At 44.2% G+C, this 23,738-nt stretch overlaps 1 protein-coding gene across 2 annotated transcripts in view; it reads right to left on the minus strand.

Moving 5' to 3' along the window:
- The window catches only part of pibf1 (progesterone immunomodulatory binding factor 1), a 147,708-nt gene that overhangs the window by 27,097 nt on the left and 96,873 nt on the right, over positions 1-23,738 (minus strand). For both annotated transcript variants that reach the window (XM_071330976.1, XM_071330975.1), the window contains exons 12-13: positions 10,666-10,756; positions 10,082-10,184 (exon numbers count right to left, since the gene is read on the minus strand). In XM_071330976.1, the coding sequence (XP_071187077.1) occupies positions 10,082-10,184; positions 10,666-10,756 (194 nt within the window). The remainder of the gene's footprint in view (positions 1-10,081; positions 10,185-10,665; positions 10,757-23,738) is intronic.

Below are 23,738 nucleotides of genomic sequence, written 5' to 3' on the forward strand. Positions count from 1 at the left end.
GACGACGCAATCGCAACCACACTGCACACTGCCCTAACCCATCTGGACAAGAGGAATACCCATGTGAGAATGCTGTTCATCGATTACAGCTCAGCATTTAACACCATAGTACCCTCCAAACTCGTCATCAAGCTCGAGACCCTGGGTCTCGACCCCGCCCTGTGCAACTGGGTCCTGGACTTCCTGACGGGCCGCCCCCAGGTGGTGAGGGTAGGTAACAACATCTCCACCCCGCTGATCCTCAACACTGGGGCCCCACAAGGGTGCGTTCTGAGCCCTCTCCTGTACTCCCTGTTCACCCACGACTGCGTGGCCATGCACGCCTCCAACTCAATCATCAAGTTTGCGGATGACACTACAGTGGTAGGCTTGATCACCAACAACGACGAGACGGCCTACAGGGAGGAGGTGAGGGCCCTCGGAGTGTGGTGTCAGGAAAATAACCTCATACTCAACGTCAACAAAACAAAGGAGATGATTGTGGACTTCAGGAAACAGCAGAGGGAGCACCCCCCTATCCACATCGACGGGTCAGTAGTGGAGAAGGTGGAAAGTTTTAAGTTCCTCGGTGTACACATCACGGACAAACTGAACTGGTCCACCCACACAGACAGCGTTGTGAAGAAGGCGCAGCAGCGCCTCTTCAACCTCAGGAGGCTGAAGAAATTCGGCTTGTCACCAAAAGCACTCACAAACTTCTACAGATGCACAATCGAGAGCATCCTGTCGGGCTGTATCACCGCCTGGTACGGCAACTGCTCCGCCCACAACCGTAAGGCTCTCCAGAGGGTAGTGAGGTCTGCAGAACGCATCACCAGGGGCAAACTACCTGCCCTCCAGGACACCTACACCACCCGATGTCACAGGAAGGCCATAAAGATCATCAAGGACAACAACCACCCAAGCCACTGCCTGTTCACCCCGCTATCATCCAGAAGGCGAGGTCAGTACAGGTGCATCAAAGCAGGGACCGAGAGACTGAAAAACAGCTTCTATCTCAAGGCCATCAGACTGTTAAACAGCCACCACTAACATTTAGCGGCCGCTGCCAACATACTGACCCAACTCCAGCCACTTTAAAAATGGGAATTGATGGAAATTATGTAAAAATGTACCACTAGCCACTTTAAGCAATGCCACTTAATACAATGTTTACATACCCTACATTACCCATCTCATATGTATATATACTGTACTCTATATCATCTACTGCATCTTGCCATCTTTATGCAATACATGTACCACTAGCCACTTTAAACTATGCCACTTATGTTTACATACCCTACAGTACTCATCTCATATGTATATACCGTACTCTATACCATCTACTGCATCTGCCATGCCGTTCTGTACCACCACTCATTCATATATCTTTATGTACATATTCTTTATCCCTTTACACTTGTGTGTGTGTGTAAGGTAGTAGTGTGGAATTGTTAGGTTAGATTACTGTTGGTTATTACTGCATTGTCGGAACTAGAAGCACAAGCATTTCGCTACACTCGCATTAACATCTGCTAACCATGTGTATGTGACTAATAAATTTGATTTGAAGGGTGTAGGGCTGTATATAGGACACACTTCAAGGGTGTAGGGCTGTATATAGGACACACTTCAACGGTGTAGGGCTGTATATAGGACACACTTCAAGGGTGTAGGGCTGTATATAGGACACACTTCAAGGGTGTAGGGCTATATATAGGACACACTTCAAGGGTGTAGGGCTGTATATAGGACACACTTCAAGGGTGTAGGGCTGTATATGGGTTAGGAGTCTATACTACTACACTGTGTGGGTTAGGAGTCTATACTACTACACTGTGGGTTAGGAGTCTATACTACTACACTGTGTGGGTTAGGAGTCTGTACTACTACTACTACACTGTGGGTTAGGAGTCTATACTACTACTACACTGTGTGGGTTAGGAGTCTATACTACTACACTGTGTGGGTTAGGAGTCTGTACTACTACTACTACACTGTGGGTTAGGAGTCTATACTACTACTACACTGTGTGGGTTAGGAGTCTATACTACTACTACTACTGTGTGGGCTAGGAGTCTATACTACTACACTGTGTGGGTTAGGAGTCTGTACTACTACTACTACACTGTGGGTTAGGAGTCTATACTACTACTACACTGTGTGGGTTAGGAGTCTATACTACTACTACACTGTGTGTGTTAGGAGTCTATACTACTACACTGTGTGGGTTAGGAGTCTATACTACTACACTGTGTGTGTTAGGAGTCTATACTACTACTACACTGTGTGGTTTAGGAGTCTATACTACTACTACACTGTGGGTTAGGAGTCTATACTACTACTACACTGTGTGGGTTAGGAGTCTATACTACTACTACACTGTGTGGGTTAGGAGTCTATACTACTACACTGTGTGGGTTAGGAGTCTATACTACTACACTGTGACAGGAAGGTGTGGTTAGGAGTCTATACTATTACACTGTGACAGGAAGGAGTGGTTAGGAGTCTATACTACTACACTGTGTGGGTTAGGAGTCTATACTACTACACTGTGTGGGTTAGGAGTCTATACTACTACACTGTGTGGGTTAGGAGTCTATACTACTACACTGTGTGGGTTAGGAGTCTATACTACTACACTGTGTGGGTTAGGAGTCTATACTACTACACTGTGTGGGTTAGGAGTCTATACTACTACACTGTGACAGGAAGGTGTGGTTAGGAGTCTATACTACTACACTGTGTGGGTTAGGAGTCTATACTACTACACTGTGTGGGTTAGGAGTCTATACTACTACACTGTGTGGGTTAGGAGTCTATACTACTACTACACTGTGTGGGTTAGGAGTCTATACTACTACACTGTGTGGGTTAGGAGTCTATACTACTACACTGTGTGGGTTAGGAGTCTATACTACTACTACACTGTGGGTTAGGAGTCTATACTACTACACTGTGGGTTAGGAGTCTATACTACTACACTGTGTGGGTTAGGAGTCTATACTAATACACTGTGTGGGTTAGGAGTCTATACTACCACTACACTGTGTGGGTTAGGTGTCTATACTACTACTACACTGTGTGGGTTAGGAGTCTATACTACTACTACACTGTGTGGGTTAGGAGTCTATACTACTACACTGTGTGGGTTAGGAGTCTATACTACTACACTGTGTGGGTTAGGAGTCTATACTACTACTACACTGTGTGTGTTAGGAGTCTATACTACTACTACACTGTGTGGGTTAGGAGTCTATACTACTACACTGTGTGTGTTAGGAGTCTATACTACTACTACACTGTGGGTTAGGAGTCTATACTACTACACTGTGGGTTAGGAGTCTATACTACTACTACACTGTGTGGGTTAGGAGTCTATACTACTACTACACTGTGTGGGTTAGGAGTCTATACTACTACACTGTGTGGGTTAGGAGTCTATACTACTACACTGTGTGGGTTAGGAGTCTATACTAATACACTGTGTGGGTTAGGAGTCTATACTACTACACTGTGGGTTAGGAGTCTATACTACTACACTGTGTGGGTTAGGAGTCTGTACTACTACTACTACACTGTGGGTTAGGAGTCTATACTACTACTACACTGTGTGGGTTAGGAGTCTATACTACTACACTGTGTGGGTTAGGAGTCTGTACTACTACTACTACACTGTGGGTTAGGAGTCTATACTACTACTACACTGTGTGGGTTAGGAGTCTATACTACTACTACTACTGTGTGGGCTAGGAGTCTATACTACTACACTGTGTGGGTTAGGAGTCTGTACTACTACTACTACACTGTGGGTTAGGAGTCTATACTACTACTACACTGTGTGGGTTAGGAGTCTATACTACTACTACTACACTGTGTGGGTTAGGAGTCTATACTACTACACTGGGTGGGTTAGGAGTCTGTACTACTACTACTACACTGTGTGGGTTAGGAGTCTGAACTACTACACTGTGTGGGTTAGGAGTCTGTGTTACCTCCTCAGAGACCTGTCCTGTGTGTTACCTCCTCAGAGATCTGTCCTGTGTGTTACCTCCTCAGAGACCTGTCCTGTGTGTTACCTCCTCAGAGACCTGTCCTGTGTGTTACCTCCTCAGAGATCTGTCCTGTGTGTTACCTCCTCAGAGACCTGTCCTGTGTGTTACCTCCTCAGAGACCTGTCCTGTGTGTTACCTCCTCAGAGACCTGTCCTGTGTGTTACCTCCTCAGAGATCTGTCCTGTGTGTTACCTCCTCAGAGATCTGTCCTGTGTGTTACCTCCTCAGAGATCTGTCCTGTGTGTTACCTCCTCAGAGACCTGTCCTGTGTGTTACCTCCTCAGAGATCTGTCCTGTGTGTTACCTCCTCAGAGATCTGTCCTGTGTGTTACCTCCTCAGAGATCTGTCCTGTGTGTTACCTCCTCAGAGACCTGTCCTGTGTGTTACCTCCTCAGAGATCTGTCCTGTGTGTTACCTCCTCAGAGATCTGTCCTGTGTGTTACCTCCTCAGAGATCTGTCCTGTGTGTTACCTCCTCAGAGACCTGTCCTGTGTGTTACCTCCTCAGAGACCTGTCCTGTGTGTTACCTCCTCAGAGATCTGTCCTGTGTGTTACCTCCTCAGAGACCTGTCCTGTGTGTTACCTCCTCAGAGACCTGTCCTGTGTGTTACCTCCTCAGAGATCTGTCCTGTGTGTTACCTCCTCAGAGACCTGTCCTGTGTGTTACCTCCTCAGAGATCTGTCCTGTGTGTTACCTCGTCAGAGATATGTCCTGTGTGTTACCTCCTCAGAGGTCTGTCCTGTGTGTTACCTCCTCAGAGACCTGTCCTGTGTGTTACCTCCTCAGAGATCTGTCCTGTGTGTTACCTCCTCAGAGACCTGTCCTGTGTGTTACCTCCTCAGAGATCTGTCCTGTGTGTTACCTCCTCAGAGACCTGTCCTGTGTGTTACCTCCTCAGAGACCTGTCCTGTGTGTTACCTCCTCAGAGATCTGTCCTGTGTGTTACCTCCTCAGAGATCTGTCCTGTGTGTTACCTCCTCAGAGATCTGTCCTGTGTGTTACCTCCTCAGAGACCTGTCCTGTGTGTTACCTCCTCAGAGACCTGTCCTGTGTGTTACCTCCTCAGAGACCTGTCCTGTGTGTTACCTCCTCAGAGACCTGTCCTGTGTGTTACCTCCTCAGAGACCTGTCCTGTGTGTTACCTCCTCAGAGATCTGTCCTGTGTGTTACCTCCTCAGAGATCTGTCCTGTGTGTTACCTCCTCAGAGACCTGTCCTGTGTGTTACCTCCTCAGAGATCTGTCCTGTGTGTTACCTCCTCAGAGACCTGTCCTGTGTGTTACCTCCTCAGAGACCTGTCCTGTGTGTTACCTCCTCAGAGACCTGTCCTGTGTGTTACCTCCTCAGAGATCTGTCCTGTGTGTTACCTCCTCAGAGATCTGTCCTGTGTGTTACCTCCTCAGAAATCTGTCCTGTGTGTTACCTCCTCAGAGACCTGTCCTGTGTGTTACCTCGTCAGAGACCTGTCCTGTGTGTTACCTCCTCAGAGGTCTGTCCTGTGTGTTATCTCCTCAGAGGTCTGTCCTGTGTGTTACCTCCTCAGAGGTCTGTCCTGTGTGTTACCTCCTCAGAGATCTGTCCTGTGTGTTACCTCCTCAGAGATCTGTCCTGTGTGTTACCTCCTCAGAGATCTGTCCTGTGTGTTACCTCCTCAGAGACCTGTCCTGTGTGTTACCTCCTCAGAGACCTGTCCTGTGTGTTACCTCCTCAGAGACCTGTCCTGTGTGTTACCTCCTCAGAGATCTGTCCTGTGTGTTACCTCCTCAGAGATCTGTCCTGTGTGTTACCTCCTCAGAAATCTGTCCTGTGTGTTACCTCCTCAGAGACCTGTCCTGTGCGTTACCTCGTCAGAGACCTGTCCTGTGCGTTACCTCGTCAGAGATCTGTCCTGTGCGTTACCTCCTCAGAGGTCTGTCCTGTGCGTTACCTCCTCAGAGGTCTGTCCTGTGCGTTACCTCCTCAGAGGTCTGTCCTGTGTGTTACCTCCTCAGAGATCCGTCCTGTGTGTTACCTCCTCAGAGATCCGTCCTGTGTGTTACCTCCTCAGAGATCCGTCCTGTGTGTTACCTCCTCAGAGATCCGTCCTGTGTGTTACCTCCTCAGAGACCCGTCCTGTGTGTTACCTCCTCAGAGACCCGTCCTGTGTGTTACCTCCTCAGAGACCTGTCCTGTGTGTTACCTCCTCAGAGACCTGTCCTGTGTGTTACCTCCTCAGAGACCTGTCCTGTGTGTTACCTCCTCAGAGATCTGTCCTGTGTGTTACCTCCTCAGAGATCTGTCCTGTGTGTTACCTCCTCAGAGATCTGTCCTGTGTGTTACCTCCTCAGAGATCTGTCCTGTGTGTTACCTCCTCAGAGATCTGTCCTGTGTGTTACCTCCTCAGAGATCTGTCCTGTGTGTTACCTCCTCAGAGATCTGTCCTGTGTGTTACCTCCTCAGAGACCTGTCCTGTGTGTTACCTCCTCAGAGACCTGTCCTGTGTGTTACCTCCTCAGATATCTGTCCTGTGTGTTACCCCCTCAGAGACCTGTCCTGTGTGTTACCTCCTCAGAGATCTGTCCTGTGTGTTACCTCCTCAGAGATCTGTCCTGTGTGTTACCTCCTCAGAGATCTGTCCTGTGTGTTACCTCCTCAGAGACCTGTCCTGTGTGTTACCTCCTCAGAGACCTGTCCTGTGTGTTACCTCCTCAGAGATCTGTCCTGTGTGTTACCTCCTCAGAGATCTGTCCTGTGTGTTACCTCCTCAGAGACCTGTCCTGTGTGTTACCTCCTCAGAGACCTGTCCTGTGTGTTACCTCCTCAGAGATCTGTCCTGTGTGTTACCTCCTCAGAGACCTGTCCTGTGTGTTACCTCCTCAGAGACCTGTCCTGTGTGTTACCTCCTCAGAGACCTGTCCTGTGTGTTACCTCCTCAGAGACCTGTCCTGTGTGTTACCTCCTCAGAGACCTGTCCTGTGTGTTACCTCCTCAGAGACCTGTCCTGTGTGTTACCTCCTCAGAGATCTGTCCTGTGTGTTACCTCCTCAGAGATCTGTCCTGTGTGTTACCTCCTCAGAGATCTGTCCTGTGTGTTACCTCCTCAGAGATCCGTCCTGTGTGTTACCTCCTCAGAGATCCGTCCTGTGTGTTACCTCCTCAGAGATCCGTCCTGTGTGTTACCTCCTCAGAGATCCGTCCTGTGTGTTACCTCCTCAGAGACCCGTCCTGTGTGTTACCTCCTCAGAGACCCGTCCTGTGTGTTACCTCCTCAGAGACCCGTCCTGTGTGTTACCTCCTCAGAGACCCGTCCTGTGTGTTACCTCCTCAGAGACCTGTCCTGTGTGTTACCTCCTCAGAGACCTGTCCTGTGTGTTACCTCCTCAGAGATCTGTCCTGTGTGTTACCTCCTCAGAGATCTGTCCTGTGTGTTACCTCCTCAGAGATCTGTCCTGTGTGTTACCTCCTCAGAGATCTGTCCTGTGTGTTACCTCCTCAGAGATCTGTCCTGTGTGTTACCTCCTCAGAGATCTGTCCTGTGTGTTACCTCCTCAGAGACCTGTCCTGTGTGTTACCTCCTCAGAGACCTGTCCTGTGTGTTACCTCCTCAGATATCTGTCCTGTGTGTTACCCCCTCAGAGACCTGTCCTGTGTGTTACCTCCTCAGAGATCTGTCCTGTGTGTTACCTCCTCAGAGATCTGTCCTGTGTGTTACCTCCTCAGAGATCTGTCCTGTGTGTTACCTCCTCAGAGACCTGTCCTGTGTGTTACCTCCTCAGAGACCTGTCCTGTGTGTTACCTCCTCAGAGATCTGTCCTGTGTGTTACCTCCTCAGATATCTGTCCTGTGTGTTACCTCCTCAGAGATCTGTCCTGTGTGTTACCTCCTCAGAGACCTGTCCTGTGTGTTACCTCCTCAGAGACCTGTCCTGTGTGTTACCTCCTCAGAGACCTGTCCTGTGTGTTACCTCCTCAGAGACCTGTCCTGTGTGTTACCTCCTCAGAGACCTGTCCTGTGTGTTACCTCCTCAGAGACCTGTCCTGTGTGTTACCTCCTCAGAGACCTGTCCTGTGTGTTACCTCCTCAGAGATCTGTCCTGTGTGTTACCTCCTCAGAGATCTGTCCTGTGTGTTACCTCCTCAGAGATCTGTCCTGTGTGTTACCTCCTCAGAGATCTGTCCTGTGTGTTACCTCCTCAGAGATCTGTCCTGTGTGTTACCTCCTCAGAGATCTGTCCTGTGTGTTACCTCCTCAGAGATCTGTCCTGTGTGTTACCTCCTCAGAGATCTGTCCTGTGTGTTACCTCCTCAGAGATCTGTCCTGTGTGTTACCTCCTCAGAGATCCGTCCTGTGTGTTACCTCCTCAGAGATCCGTCCTGTGTGTTACCTCCTCAGAGATCCGTCCTGTGTGTTACCTCCTCAGAGATCCGTCCTGTGTGTTACCTCCTCAGAGACCCGTCCTGTGTGTTACCTCCTCAGAGACCCGTCCTGTGTGTTACCTCCTCAGAGACCCGTCCTGTGTGTTACCTCCTCAGAGACCCGTCCTGTGTGTTACCTCCTCAGAGACCTGTCCTGTGTGTTACCTCCTCAGAGACCTGTCCTGTGTGTTACCTCCTCAGAGATCTGTCCTGTGTGTTACCTCCTCAGAGATCTGTCCTGTGTGTTACCTCCTCAGAGATCTGTCCTGTGTGTTACCTCCTCAGAGATCTGTCCTGTGTGTTACCTCCTCAGAGATCTGTCCTGTGTGTTACCTCCTCAGAGATCTGTCCTGTGTGTTACCTCCTCAGAGACCTGTCCTGTGTGTTACCTCCTCAGAGACCTGTCCTGTGTGTTACCTCCTCAGATATCTGTCCTGTGTGTTACCCCCTCAGAGACCTGTCCTGTGTGTTACCTCCTCAGAGATCTGTCCTGTGTGTTACCTCCTCAGAGATCTGTCCTGTGTGTTACCTCCTCAGAGATCTGTCCTGTGTGTTACCTCCTCAGAGACCTGTCCTGTGTGTTACCTCCTCAGAGACCTGTCCTGTGTGTTACCTCCTCAGAGATCTGTCCTGTGTGTTACCTCCTCAGAGATCTGTCCTGTGTGTTACCTCCTCAGATATCTGTCCTGTGTGTTACCTCCTCAGAGATCTGTCCTGTGTGTTACCTCCTCAGAGACCTGTCCTGTGTGTTACCTCCTCAGAGACCTGTCCTGTGTGTTACCTCCTCAGAGACCTGTCCTGTGTGTTACCTCCTCAGAGACCTGTCCTGTGTGTTACCTCCTCAGAGACCTGTCCTGTGTGTTACCTCCTCAGAGACCTGTCCTGTGTGTTACCTCCTCAGAGATCTGTCCTGTGTGTTACCTCCTCAGAGATCTGTCCTGTGTGTTACCTCCTCAGAGATCTGTCCTGTGTGTTACCTCCTCAGAGATCTGTCCTGTGTGTTACCTCCTCAGAGATCTGTCCTGTGTGTTACCTCCTCAGAGATCTGTCCTGTGTGTTACCTCCTCAGAGATCTGTCCTGTGTGTTACCTCCTCAGAGACCTGTCCTGTGTGTTACCTCCTCAGAGACCTGTCCTGTGTGTTACCTCCTCAGATATCTGTCCTGTGTGTTACCCCCTCAGAGACCTGTCCTGTGTGTTACCTCCTCAGAGATCTGTCCTGTGTGTTACCTCCTCAGAGATCTGTCCTGTGTGTTACCTCCTCAGAGATCTGTCCTGTGTGTTACCTCCTCAGAGACCTGTCCTGTGTGTTACCTCCTCAGAGACCTGTCCTGTGTGTTACCTCCTCAGAGATCTGTCCTGTGTGTTACCTCCTCAGAGATCTGTCCTGTGTGTTACCTCCTCAGATATCTGTCCTGTGTGTTACCTCCTCAGAGATCTGTCCTGTGTGTTACCTCCTCAGAGACCTGTCCTGTGTGTTACCTCCTCAGAGACCTGTCCTGTCTGTTACCTCCTCAGAGATCTGTCCTGTGTGTTACCTCCTCAGAGATCTGTCCTTTGTGTTACCTCCTCAGAGATCTGTCCTGTGTGTTACCTCCTCAGAGATCTGTCCTGTGTGTTACCTCCTCAGAGATCTGTCCTGTGTGTTACCTCCTCAGAGATCTGTCCTGTGTGTGAGTTGCGTCTCTCCAGGTCTCTCCTCAGCAGTGTATTCTGCTTCTCCAGCTGCAACAGTCTTCGGGCCAGATGGACACTGCAACACACAAACACACATTAAATAAACTCTCAAACAGAAAACCAACCAATAAATATCTATCCCAAATTGCACCCTATTCCCTATATAGTGCACTACTTTAGACCAGAGCCCTATAGAACCCTATATAGTGCACTACTTTAGACCAGAGCCCTATAGAACCCTATTCCCTATATATAGTGCACTACTTTAGACCAGAGCCCTATAGAACCCTATTCCCTATATAGTGCACTACTTTAGACCAGAGCCCTATAGAACCCTATTCCCTATATAGTGCACTACTTTAAACCAGAGCCCTATAGAACCCTATTCCCTATATAGTGCACTACTTTAGACCAGGGCCCTATAGAACCCTATTCCCTATATATAGTGCACTACTTTAGACCAGGGCCCTATAGAACCCTATTCCCTATATAGTGCACTACCTCAGACCAGGCCCCATAGTGAATAAGAAGCCGTTAGGGACCCTATCAGATCTCACCTCTGCCTGAGTCGTCTCTTGGCGGTTGTGGGAACGTTGGCACCGTAACCGTAGGAGAACAGAACTCTCTCTGCTTCCTCCTCATTATCAACTGAAGAGAGACATCACCCAAAAAAATACAGGAACTGTTACATTTCATAGCGGAAAATACTGTATCAGAGCTGTGTGTGTGTGTGAATCACTCTGCTGGTTCTGCAGCATATTTTATAGTCAGATAATCTGTAGTGTTGATGATACGACCTGTAATGCCAACATGACTCTGGTATTATTCTGACGTCGTGCCAACACGACTCTAGTATTATTCTAACGTCGTGCCAACATGACTCTAGTATTATTCTAACGTCGTGCCAACATGACTCTAGTATTATTCTAACGTCGTGCCAACACGACTCTAGTATTATTCTAACGTCGTGCCAACACGACTCTAGTATTATTCTAACGTCGTGCCAACATGACTCTAGTATTATTCTAACGTCGTGCCAACATGACTCTAGTATTATTCTAACGTCGTGCCAACGTGACTCTAGTATTATTCTAACGTCGTGCCAACGTGACTCTAGTATTATTCTAACGTCGTGCCAACATGACTCTAGTATTATTCTAACGTCGTGCCAACGTGACTCTAGTATTATTCTAACGTCGTGCCAACGTGACTCTAGTATTATTCTAACGTCGTGCCAACGTGACTCTAGTATTATTCTAACGTCGTGCCAACGTGACTCTAGTATTATTCTAACGTCGTGCCAACGTGACTCTAGTATTATTCTAACGTCGTGCCAACGTGACTCTAGTATTATTCTAACGTCGTGCCAACGTGACTCTAGTATTATTCTAACGTCGTGCCAACATGACTCTAGTATTATTCTAACGTCGTGCCAACGTGACTCTAGTATTATTCTAACGTCGTGCCAACATGACTCTAGTATTATTCTAACGTCGTGCCAACATGACTCTAGTATTATTCTAACGTCGTGCCAACATGACTCTAGTATTATTCTAACGTGGTGCCAACATGACTCTAGTATTATTCTAACGTCGTGCCAACGTGACTCTAGTATTATTCTAACGTCGTGCCAACATGACTCTAGTATTATTCTAACGTCGTGCCAACATGACTCTAGTATTATTCTAACGTCGTGCCAACATGACTCTAGTATTATTCTAACGTCGTGCCAACATGACTCTAGTATTATTCTAACGTCGTGCCAACATGACTCTAGTATTATTCTAACGTCGTGCCAACATGACTAGTATTATTCTAACGTCGTGCCAACGTGACTCTAGTATTATTCTAACGTCGTGCCAACATGACTCTAGTATTATTCTAACGTCGTGCCAACATGACTCTAGTATTATTCTAACGTCGTGCCAACATGACTCTAGTATTATTCTAACGTCGTGCCAACGTGACTCTAGTATTATTCTGACGTCGTGCCAACATGACTCTAGTATTATTCTAACGTCGTGCCAACATGACTCTAGTATTATTCTAACGTCGTGTCAACATGACTCTAGTATTATTCTGACGTCGTGCCAACATGACTCTAGTATTATTCTAACGTCGTGCCAACATGACTCTAGTATTATTCTAACGTCGTGCCAACATGACTCTAGTATTATTCTGACGTCGTGCCAACATGACTCTAGTATTATTCTAACGTCGTGCCAACATGACTCTAGTATTATTCTGACGTCGTGTCAACATGACTCTAGTATTATTCTGACGTCGTGCCAACATGACTCTAGTATTATTCTAACGTCGTGTCAACATGACTCTAGTATTATTCTGACGTCGTGCCAACATGACTCTAGTATTATTCTAACGTCGTGTCAACATGACTCTAGTATTATTCTAACGTCGTGCCAACATGACTCTAGTATTATTCTAACGTCGTGCCAACATGACTCTAGTATTATTCTAACGTCGTGCCAACATGACTCTAGTATTATTCTGACGTCGTGTCAACATGACTCTAGTATTATTCTGACGTCGTGTCAACATGACTCTAGTATTATTCTGACGTCGTGCCAACATGACTCTAGTATTATTCTAACGTCGTGTCAACATGACTCTAGTATTATTCTGACGTCGTGCCAACATGACTCTAGTATTATTCTAACGTCGTGCCAACATGACTCTAGTATTATTCTAACGTCGTGCCAACATGACTCTAGTATTATTCTAACGTCGTGTCAACATGACTCTAGTATTATTCTAACGTCGTGCCAACATGACTCTAGTATTATTCTAACGTCGTGCCAACGTGACTCTAGTATTATTCTGACGTCGTGCCAACATGACTCTAGTATTATTCTAACGTCGTGCCAACATGACTCTAGTATTATTCTAACGTCGTGCCAACGTGACTCTAGTATTATTCTAACGTCGTGCCAACATGACTCTAGTATTATTCTAACGTCGTGCCAACATGACTCTAGTATTATTCTAACGCCGTGCCAACGTGACTCTAGTATTATTCTAACGTCGTGCCATCGTGACTCTAGTATTATTCTAACGTCGTGCCAACGTGACTCTAGTATTATTCTAACGTCGTGCCAACATGACTCTAGTATTATTCTGACGTCGTGCCAACATGACTCTAGTATTATTCTAACGTCGTGCCAACATGACTCTAGTATTATTCTAACGTCGTGCCAACATGACTCTAGTATTATTCTAACGTCGTGCCAACATGACTCTAGTATTATTCTAACGTCGTGCCAACATGACTAGTATTATTCTAACGTCGTGCCAACATGACTCTAGTATTATTCTAACGTCGTGCCAACATGACTCTAGTATTATTCTAACGTCGTGCCAACGTGACTCTAGTATTATTCTAACGTCGTGCCAACGTGACTCTAGTATTATTCTAACGTCGTGCCAACATGACTCTAGTATTATTCTAACGTCGTGCCAACATGACTCTAGTATTATTCTAACGTGGTGCCAACATGACTCTAGTATTATTCTAACGTGGTGCCAACATGACTCTAGTATTATTCTAACGTCGTGCCAACGTGACTCTAGTATTATTCTAACGTCGTGCCAACGTGACTCTAGTATTATTCTAACGTCGTGCCAACATGACTCTAGTATTATTCTGACGTCGTGCCAACATGACTCTAGTATTATTCTAACGTCGTGCCAACATGACTCTAGTATTATTCTAACGTCGTGCCAACATGACTCTAGTATTATTCTAACGTCGTGCCAACATGACTCTAGTATTATTCTAACGTCGTGCCAACATGACTAGTATTATTCTAACGTCGTGCCAACATGACTCTAGTATTATTCTAACGTCGTGCCAACATGACTCTAGTATTATTCTAACGTCGTGCCAACATGACTCTAGTATTATTCTAACGTCGTGCCAACGTGACTCTAGTATTATTCTAACGTCGTGCCAACATGACTCTAGTATTATTCTAACGTCGTGCCAACATGACTCTAGTATTATTCTAACGTCGTGCCAACATGACTCTAGTATTATTCTAACGTCGTGTCAACATGACTCTAGTATTATTCTGACGTCGTGCCAACATGACTCTAGTATTATTCTAACGTCGTGTCAACATGACTCTAGTATTATTCTGACGTCGTGCCAACATGACTCTAGTATTATTCTAACGTCGTGTCAACATGACTCTAGTATTATTCTAACGTCGTGCCAACATGACTCTAGTATTATTCTAACGTCGTGCCAACATGACTCTAGTATTATTCTAACGTCGTGCCAACATGACTCTAGTATTATTCTGACGTCGTGTCAACATGACTCTAGTATTATTCTGACGTCGTGTCAACATGACTCTAGTATTATTCTGACGTCGTGCCAACATGACTCTAGTATTATTCTAACGTCGTGTCAACATGACTCTAGTATTATTCTGACGTCGTGCCAACATGACTCTAGTATTATTCTAACGTCGTGCCAACATGACTCTAGTATTATTCTAACGTCGTGTCAACATGACTCTAGTATTATTCTAACGTCGTGCCAACATGACTCTAGTATTATTCTAACGTCGTGCCAACGTGACTCTAGTATTATTCTGACGTCGTGCCAACATGACTCTAGTATTATTCTAACGTCGTGCCAACATGACTCTAGTATTATTCTAACGTCGTGCCAACGTGACTCTAGTATTATTCTAACGTCGTGCCAACATGACTCTAGTATTATTCTAACGTCGTGCCAACATGACTCTAGTATTATTCTAACGCCGTGCCAACGTGACTCTAGTATTATTCTAACGTCGTGCCATCGTGACTCTAGTATTATTCTAACGTCGTGCCAACGTGACTCTAGTATTATTCTAACGTCGTGCCAACATGACTCTAGTATTATTCTGACGTCGTGCCAACATGACTCTAGTATTATTCTAACGTCGTGCCAACATGACTCTAGTATTATTCTAACGTCGTGCCAACATGACTCTAGTATTATTCTAATGTCGTGCCAACATGACTCTAGTATTATTCTAACGTCGTGCCAACATGACTAGTATTATTCTAACGTCGTGCCAACATGACTCTAGTATTATTCTAACGTCGTGCCAACATGACTCTAGTATTATTCTAACGTCGTGCCAACGTGACTCTAGTATTATTCTAACGTCGTGCCAACGTGACTCTAGTATTATTCTAACGTCGTGCCAACATGACTCTAGTATTATTCTAACGTCGTGCCAACATGACTCTAGTATTATTCTAACGTGGTGCCAACATGACTCTAGTATTATTCTAACGTGGTGCCAACATGACTCTAGTATTATTCTAACGTCGTGCCAACGTGACTCTAGTATTATTCTAACGTCGTGCCAACGTGACTCTAGTATTATTCTAACGTCGTGCCAACATGACTCTAGTATTATTCTGACGTCGTGCCAACATGACTCTAGTATTATTCTAACGTCGTGCCAACATGACTCTAGTATTATTCTAACGTCGTGCCAACATGACTCTAGTATTATTCTAACGTCGTGCCAACATGACTCTAGTATTATTCTAACGTCGTGCCAACATGACTAGTATTATTCTAACGTCGTGCCAACATGACTCTAGTATTATTCTAACGTCGTGCCAACATGACTCTAGTATTATTCTAACGTCGTGCCAACATGACTCTAGTATTATTCTAACGTCGTGCCAACGTGACTCTAGTATTATTCTAACGTCGTGCCAACATGACTCTAGTATTATTCTAACGTCGTGCCAACATGACTCTAGTATTATTCTAACGTCGTGCCAACATGACTCTAGTATTATTCTAACGTCGTGTCAACATGACTCTAGTATTATTCTAACGTCGTGCCAACATGACTCTAGTATTATTCTAACGTCGTGCCAACATGACTCTAGTATTATTCTAACGTCGTGCCAACGTGACTCTAGTATTATTCTAACGTCGTGCCAACATGACTCTAGTATTATTCTAACGTCGTGCCAACATGACTCTAGTATTATTCTAACGTCGTGCCAACATGACTCTAGTATTATTCTAACGTCGTGCCAACATGACTCTAGTATTATTCTAACGTCGTGCCAACATGACTAGTATTATTCTAACGTCGTGCCAACATGACTCTAGTATTATTCTGACGTCGTGTCAACATGACTCTAGTATTATTCTAACGTCGTGTCAACATGACTAGTATTATTCTAACGTCGTGCCAACATGACTCTAGTATTATTCTAACGTCGTGCCAACATGACTCTAGTATTATTCTGACGTCGTGCCAACATGACTCTAGTATTATTCTAACGTCGTGTCAACATGACTAGTATTATTCTAACGTCGTGCCAACATGACTCTAGTATTATTCTAACGTCGTGCCAACATGACTCTAGTATTATTCTGACGTCGTGCCAACATGACTCTAGTATTATTCTAACGTCGTGCCAACATGACTCTAGTATTATTCTGACGTCGTGCCAACATGACTCTAGTATTATTCTAACGTCGTGCCAACGTGACTCTAGTATTATTCTGACGTCGTGCCAACATGACTCTAGTATTATTCTGACGTCGTGCCAACATGACTCTAGTATTATTCTAACGTCGTGCCAACGTGACTCTAGTATTATTCTAACGTCGTGCCAACATGACTCTAGTATTATTCTGACGTCGTGCCAACATGACTCTAGTATTATTCTGACGTCGTGCCAACGTGACTCTAGTATTATTCTAACGTCGTGCCAACATGACTCTAGTATTATTCTAACGTCGTGCCAACATGACTCTAGTATTATTCTAACGTCGTGCCAACATGACTCTAGTATTATTCTAACGTCGTGCCAACGTGACTCTAGTATTATTCTGACGTCGTGCCAACATGACTCTAGTATTATTCTAACGTCGTGCCAACATGACTCTAGTATTATTCTAACGTCGTGTCAACATGACTCTAGTATTATTCTGACGTCGTGCCAACATGACTCTAGTATTATTCTAACGTCGTGCCAACATGACTCTAGTATTATTCTAACGTCGTGTCAACATGACTCTAGTATTATTCTGACGTCGTGCCAACATGACTCTAGTATTATTCTAACGTCGTGCCAACATGACTCTAGTATTATTCTGACGTCGTGTCAACATGACTCTAGTATTATTCTGACGTCGTGCCAACATGACTCTAGTATTATTCTAACGTCGTGTCAACATGACTCTAGTATTATTCTGACGTCGTGCCAACATGACTCTAGTATTATTCTAACGTCGTGTCAACATGACTCTAGTATTATTCTAACGTCGTGCCAACATGACTCTAGTATTATTCTAACGTCGTGCCAACATGACTCTAGTATTATTCTAACGTCGTGCCAACATGACTCTAGTATTATTCTGACGTCGTGTCAACATGACTCTAGTATTATTCTGACGTCGTGTCAACATGACTCTAGTATTATTCTGACGTCGTGCCAACATGACTCTAGTATTATTCTAACGTCGTGTCAACATGACTCTAGTATTATTCTGACGTCGTGCCAACATGACTCTAGTATTATTCTAACGTCGTGCCAACATGACTCTAGTATTATTCTAACGTCGTGCCAACATGACTCTAGTATTATTCTAACGTCGTGTCAACATGACTCTAGTATTATTCTAACGTCGTGCCAACATGACTCTAGTATTATTCTAACGTCGTGCCAACGTGACTCTAGTATTATTCTGACGTCGTGCCAACATGACTCTAGTATTATTCTAACGTCGTGCCAACATGACTCTAGTATTATTCTAACGTCGTGCCAACGTGACTCTAGTATTATTCTAACGTCGTGCCAACATGACTCTAGTATTATTCTAACGTCGTGCCAACATGACTCTAGTATTATTCTAACGCCGTGCCAACGTGACTCTAGTATTATTCTAACGTCGTGCCATCGTGACTCTAGTATTATTCTAACGTCGTGCCAACGTGACTCTAGTATTATTCTAACGTCGTGCCAACATGACTCTAGTATTATTCTGACGTCGTGCCAACATGACTCTAGTATTATTCTAACGTCGTGCCAACATGACTCTAGTATTATTCTAACGTCGTGCCAACATGACTCTAGTATTATTCTAATGTCGTGCCAACATGACTCTAGTATTATTCTAACGTCGTGCCAACATGACTAGTATTATTCTAACGTCGTGCCAACATGACTCTAGTATTATTCTAACGTCGTGCCAACATGACTCTAGTATTATTCTAACGTCGTGCCAACGTGACTCTAGTATTATTCTAACGTCGTGCCAACGTGACTCTAGTATTATTCTAACGTCGTGCCAACATGACTCTAGTATTATTCTAACGTCGTGCCAACATGACTCTAGTATTATTCTAACGTGGTGCCAACATGACTCTAGTATTATTCTAACGTGGTGCCAACATGACTCTAGTATTATTCTAACGTGGTGCCAACATGACTCTAGTATTATTCTAACGTCGTGCCAACGTGACTCTAGTATTATTCTAACGTCGTGCCAACGTGACTCTAGTATTATTCTAACGTCGTGCCAACATGACTCTAGTATTATTCTGACGTCGTGCCAACATGACTCTAGTATTATTCTAACGTCGTGCCAACATGACTCTAGTATTATTCTAACGTCGTGCCAACATGACTCTAGTATTATTCTAACGTCGTGCCAACATGACTAGTATTATTCTAACGTCGTGCCAACATGACTCTAGTATTATTCTAACGTCGTGCCAACATGACTCTAGTATTATTCTAACGTCGTGCCAACATGACTCTAGTATTATTCTAACGTCGTGCCAACGTGACTCTAGTATTATTCTAACGTCGTGCCAACGTGACTCTAGTATTATTCTAACGTCGTGCCAACATGACTCTAGTATTATTCTAACGTCGTGCCAACATGACTCTAGTATTATTCTAACGTCGTGTCAACATGACTCTAGTATTATTCTAACGTCGTGCCAACATGACTCTAGTATTATTCTAACGTCGTGCCAACATGACTCTAGTATTATTCTAACGTCGTGCCAACGTGACTCTAGTATTATTCTAACGTCGTGCCAACATGACTCTAGTATTATTCTAACGTCGTGCCAACATGACTCTAGTATTATTCTAACGTCGTGCCAACATGACTCTAGTATTATTCTAACGTCGTGCCAACATGACTCTAGTATTATTCTAACGTCGTGCCAACATGACTAGTATTATTCTAACGTCGTGCCAACATGACTCTAGTATTATTCTGACGTCGTGCCAACATGACTCTAGTATTATTCTAACGTCGTGCCAACATGACTCTAGTATTATTCTAACGTCGTGCCAACATGACTCTAGTATTATTCTAACGTCGTGCCAACATGACTCTAGTATTATTCTAACGTCGTGCCAACATGACTAGTATTATTCTAACGTCGTGCCAACATGACTCTAGTATTATTCTAACGTCGTGCCAACATGACTCTAGTATTATTCTGACGTCGTGCCAACATGACTCTAGTATTATTCTAACGTCGTGTCAACATGACTAGTATTATTCTAACGTCGTGCCAACATGACTCTAGTATTATTCTAACGTCGTGCCAACATGACTCTAGTATTATTCTGACGTCGTGCCAACATGACTCTAGTATTATTCTAACGTCGTGCCAACATGACTCTAGTATTATTCTGACGTCGTGCCAACATGACTCTAGTATTATTCTAACGTCGTGCCAACGTGACTCTAGTATTATTCTGACGTCGTGCCAACATGACTCTAGTATTATTCTGACGTCGTGCCAACATGACTCTAGTATTATTCTAACGTCGTGCCAACGTGACTCTAGTATTATTCTAACGTCGTGCCAACATGACTCTAGTATTATTCTGACGTCGTGCCAACATGACTCTAGTATTATTCTGACGTCGTGCCAACGTGACTCTAGTATTATTCTAACGTCGTGCCAACATGACTCTAGTATTATTCTAACGTCGTGCCAACATGACTCTAGTATTATTCTAACGTCGTGCCAACATGACTCTAGTATTATTCTAACGTCGTGCCAACGTGACTCTAGTATTATTCTGACGTCGTGCCAACATGACTCTAGTATTATTCTAACGTCGTGCCAACATGACTCTAGTATTATTCTAACGTCGTGTCAACATGACTCTAGTATTATTCTGACGTCGTGCCAACATGACTCTAGTATTATTCTAACGTCGTGCCAACATGACTCTAGTATTATTCTAACGTCGTGTCAACATGACTCTAGTATTATTCTGACGTCGTGCCAACATGACTCTAGTATTATTCTAACGTCGTGCCAACATGACTCTAGTATAATTCTGACGTCGTGTCAACATGACTCTAGTATTATTCTGACGTCGTGCCAACATGACTCTAGTATTATTCTAACGTCGTGTCAACATGACTCTAGTATTATTCTGACGTCGTGCCAACATGACTCTAGTATTATTCTAACGTCGTGTCAACATGACTCTAGTATTATTCTAACGTCGTGCCAACATGACTCTAGTATTATTCTAACGTCGTGCCAACATGACTCTAGTATTATTCTAACGTCGTGCCAACATGACTCTAGTATTATTCTGACGTCGTGTCAACATGACTCTAGTATTATTCTGACGTCGTGTCAACATGACTCTAGTATTATTCTGACGTCGTGCCAACATGACTCTAGTATTATTCTAACGTCGTGTCAACATGACTCTAGTATTATTCTGACGTCGTGCCAACATGACTCTAGTATTATTCTAACGTCGTGCCAACATGACTCTAGTATTATTCTAACGTCGTGCCAACATGACTCTAGTATTATTCTAACGTCGTGTCAACATGACTCTAGTATTATTCTAACGTCGTGCCAACATGACTCTAGTATTATTCTAACGTCGTGCCAACGTGACTCTAGTATTATTCTAACGTCGTGCCAACATGACTCTAGTATTATTCTAACGCCGTGCCAACGTGACTCTAGTATTATTCTAACGTCGTGCCATCGTGACTCTAGTATTATTCTAACGTCGTGCCAACGTGACTCTAGTATTATTCTAACGTCGTGCCAACATGACTCTAGTATTATTCTGACGTCGTGCCAACATGACTCTAGTATTATTCTAACGTCGTGCCAACATGACTCTAGTATTATTCTAACGTCGTGCCAACATGACTCTAGTATTATTCTAATGTCGTGCCAACATGACTCTAGTATTATTCTAACGTCGTGCCAACATGACTAGTATTATTCTAACGTCGTGCCAACATGACTCTAGTATTATTCTAACGTCGTGCCAACATGACTCTAGTATTATTCTAACGTCGTGCCAACGTGACTCTAGTATTATTCTAACGTCGTGCCAACGTGACTCTAGTATTATTCTAACGTCGTGCCAACATGACTCTAGTATTATTCTAACGTCGTGCCAACATGACTCTAGTATTATTCTAACGTGGTGCCAACATGACTCTAGTATTATTCTAACGTGGTGCCAACATGACTCTAGTATTATTCTAACGTCGTGCCAACGTGACTCTAGTATTATTCTAACGTCGTGCCAACGTGACTCTAGTATTATTCTAACGTCGTGCCAACATGACTCTAGTATTATTCTGACGTCGTGCCAACATGACTCTAGTATTATTCTAACGTCGTGCCAACATGACTCTAGTATTATTCTAACGTCGTGCCAACATGACTCTAGTATTATTCTAACGTCGTGCCAACATGACTCTAGTATTATTCTAACGTCGTGCCAACATGACTAGTATTATTCTAACGTCGTGCCAACATGACTCTAGTATTATTCTAACGTCGTGCCAACATGACTCTAGTATTATTCTAACGTCGTGCCAACATGACTCTAGTATTATTCTAACGTCGTGCCAACGTGACTCTAGTATTATTCTAACGTCGTGCCAACATGACTCTAGTATTATTCTAACGTCGTGCCAACATGACTCTAGTATTATTCTAACGTCGTGCCAACATGACTCTAGTATTATTCTAACGTCGTGCCAACATGACTCTAGTATTATTCTAACGTCGTGCCAACGTGACTCTAGTATTATTCTAACGTCGTGCCAACATGACTCTAGTATTATTCTAACGTCGTGCCAACATGACTCTAGTATTATTCTAACGTCGTGCCAACATGACTCTAGTATTATTCTAACGTCGTGCCAACATGACTCTAGTATTATTCTAACGTCGTGCCAACATGACTAGTATTATTCTAACGTCGTGCCAACATGACTCTAGTATTATTCTGACGTCGTGTCAACATGACTCTAGTATTATTCTAACGTCGTGTCAACATGACTAGTATTATTCTAACGTCGTGCCAACATGACTCTAGTATTATTCTAACGTCGTGCCAACATGACTCTAGTATTATTCTGACGTCGTGCCAACATGACTCTAGTATTATTCTAACGTCGTGTCAACATGACTAGTATTATTCTAACGTCGTGCCAACATGACTCTAGTATTATTCTAACGTCGTGCCAACATGACTCTAGTATTATTCTGACGTCGTGCCAACATGACTCTAGTATTATTCTGACGTCGTGCCAACATGACTCTAGTATTATTCTAACGTCGTGCCAACATGACTCTAGTATTATTCTAACGTCGTGCCAACATGACTCTAGTATTATTCTAACGTCGTGCCAACGTGACTCTAGTATTATTCTGACGTCGTGCCAACATGACTCTAGTATTATTCTGACGTCGTGCCAACATGACTCTAGTATTATTCTAACGTCGTGCCAACGTGACTCTAGTATTATTCTAACGTCGTGCCAACATGACTCTAGTATTATTCTGACGTCGTGCCAACATGACTCTAGTATTATTCTGACGTCGTGCCAACGTGACTCTAGTATTATTCTAACGTCGTGCCAACATGACTCTAGTATTATTCTAACGTCGTGCCAACATGACTCTAGTATTATTCTAACGTCGTGCCAACATGACTCTAGTATTATTCTGACGTCGTGCCAACATGACTCTAGTATTATTCTGACGTCGTGCCAACATGACTCTAGTATTATTCTAACGTCGTGCCAACGTGACTCTAGTATTATTCTAACGTCGTGCCAACGTGACTCTAGTATTATTCTAACGTCGTGCCAACATGACTCTAGTATTATTCTAACGTCGTGCCAACATGACTCTAGTATTATTCTAACGTCGTGCCAACATGACTCTAGTATTATTCTAACGTCGTGCCAACATGACTCTAGTATTATTCTAACGTCGTGCCAACGTGACTCTAGTATTATTCTAACGTCGTGCCAACATGACTCTAGTATTATTCTAACGTCGTGCCAACATGACTCTAGTATTATTCTAACGTCGTGCCAACATGACTAGTATTATTCTAACGTCGTGCCAACATGACTCTAGTATTATTCTAACGTCGTGCCAACATGACTCTAGTATTATTCTAACGTCGTGCCAACATGACTAGTATTATTCTAACGTCGTGCCAACATGACTCTAGTATTATTCTAACGTCGTGCCAACATGACTCTAGTATTATTCTAACGTCGTGCCAACATGACTAGTATTATTCTAACGTC

This window comes from Salvelinus alpinus, chromosome 10 (assembly GCF_045679555.1).
Source record: "Salvelinus alpinus chromosome 10, SLU_Salpinus.1, whole genome shotgun sequence".
Classification (NCBI taxonomy): Eukaryota; Metazoa; Chordata; class Actinopteri; order Salmoniformes; family Salmonidae; genus Salvelinus; species Salvelinus alpinus.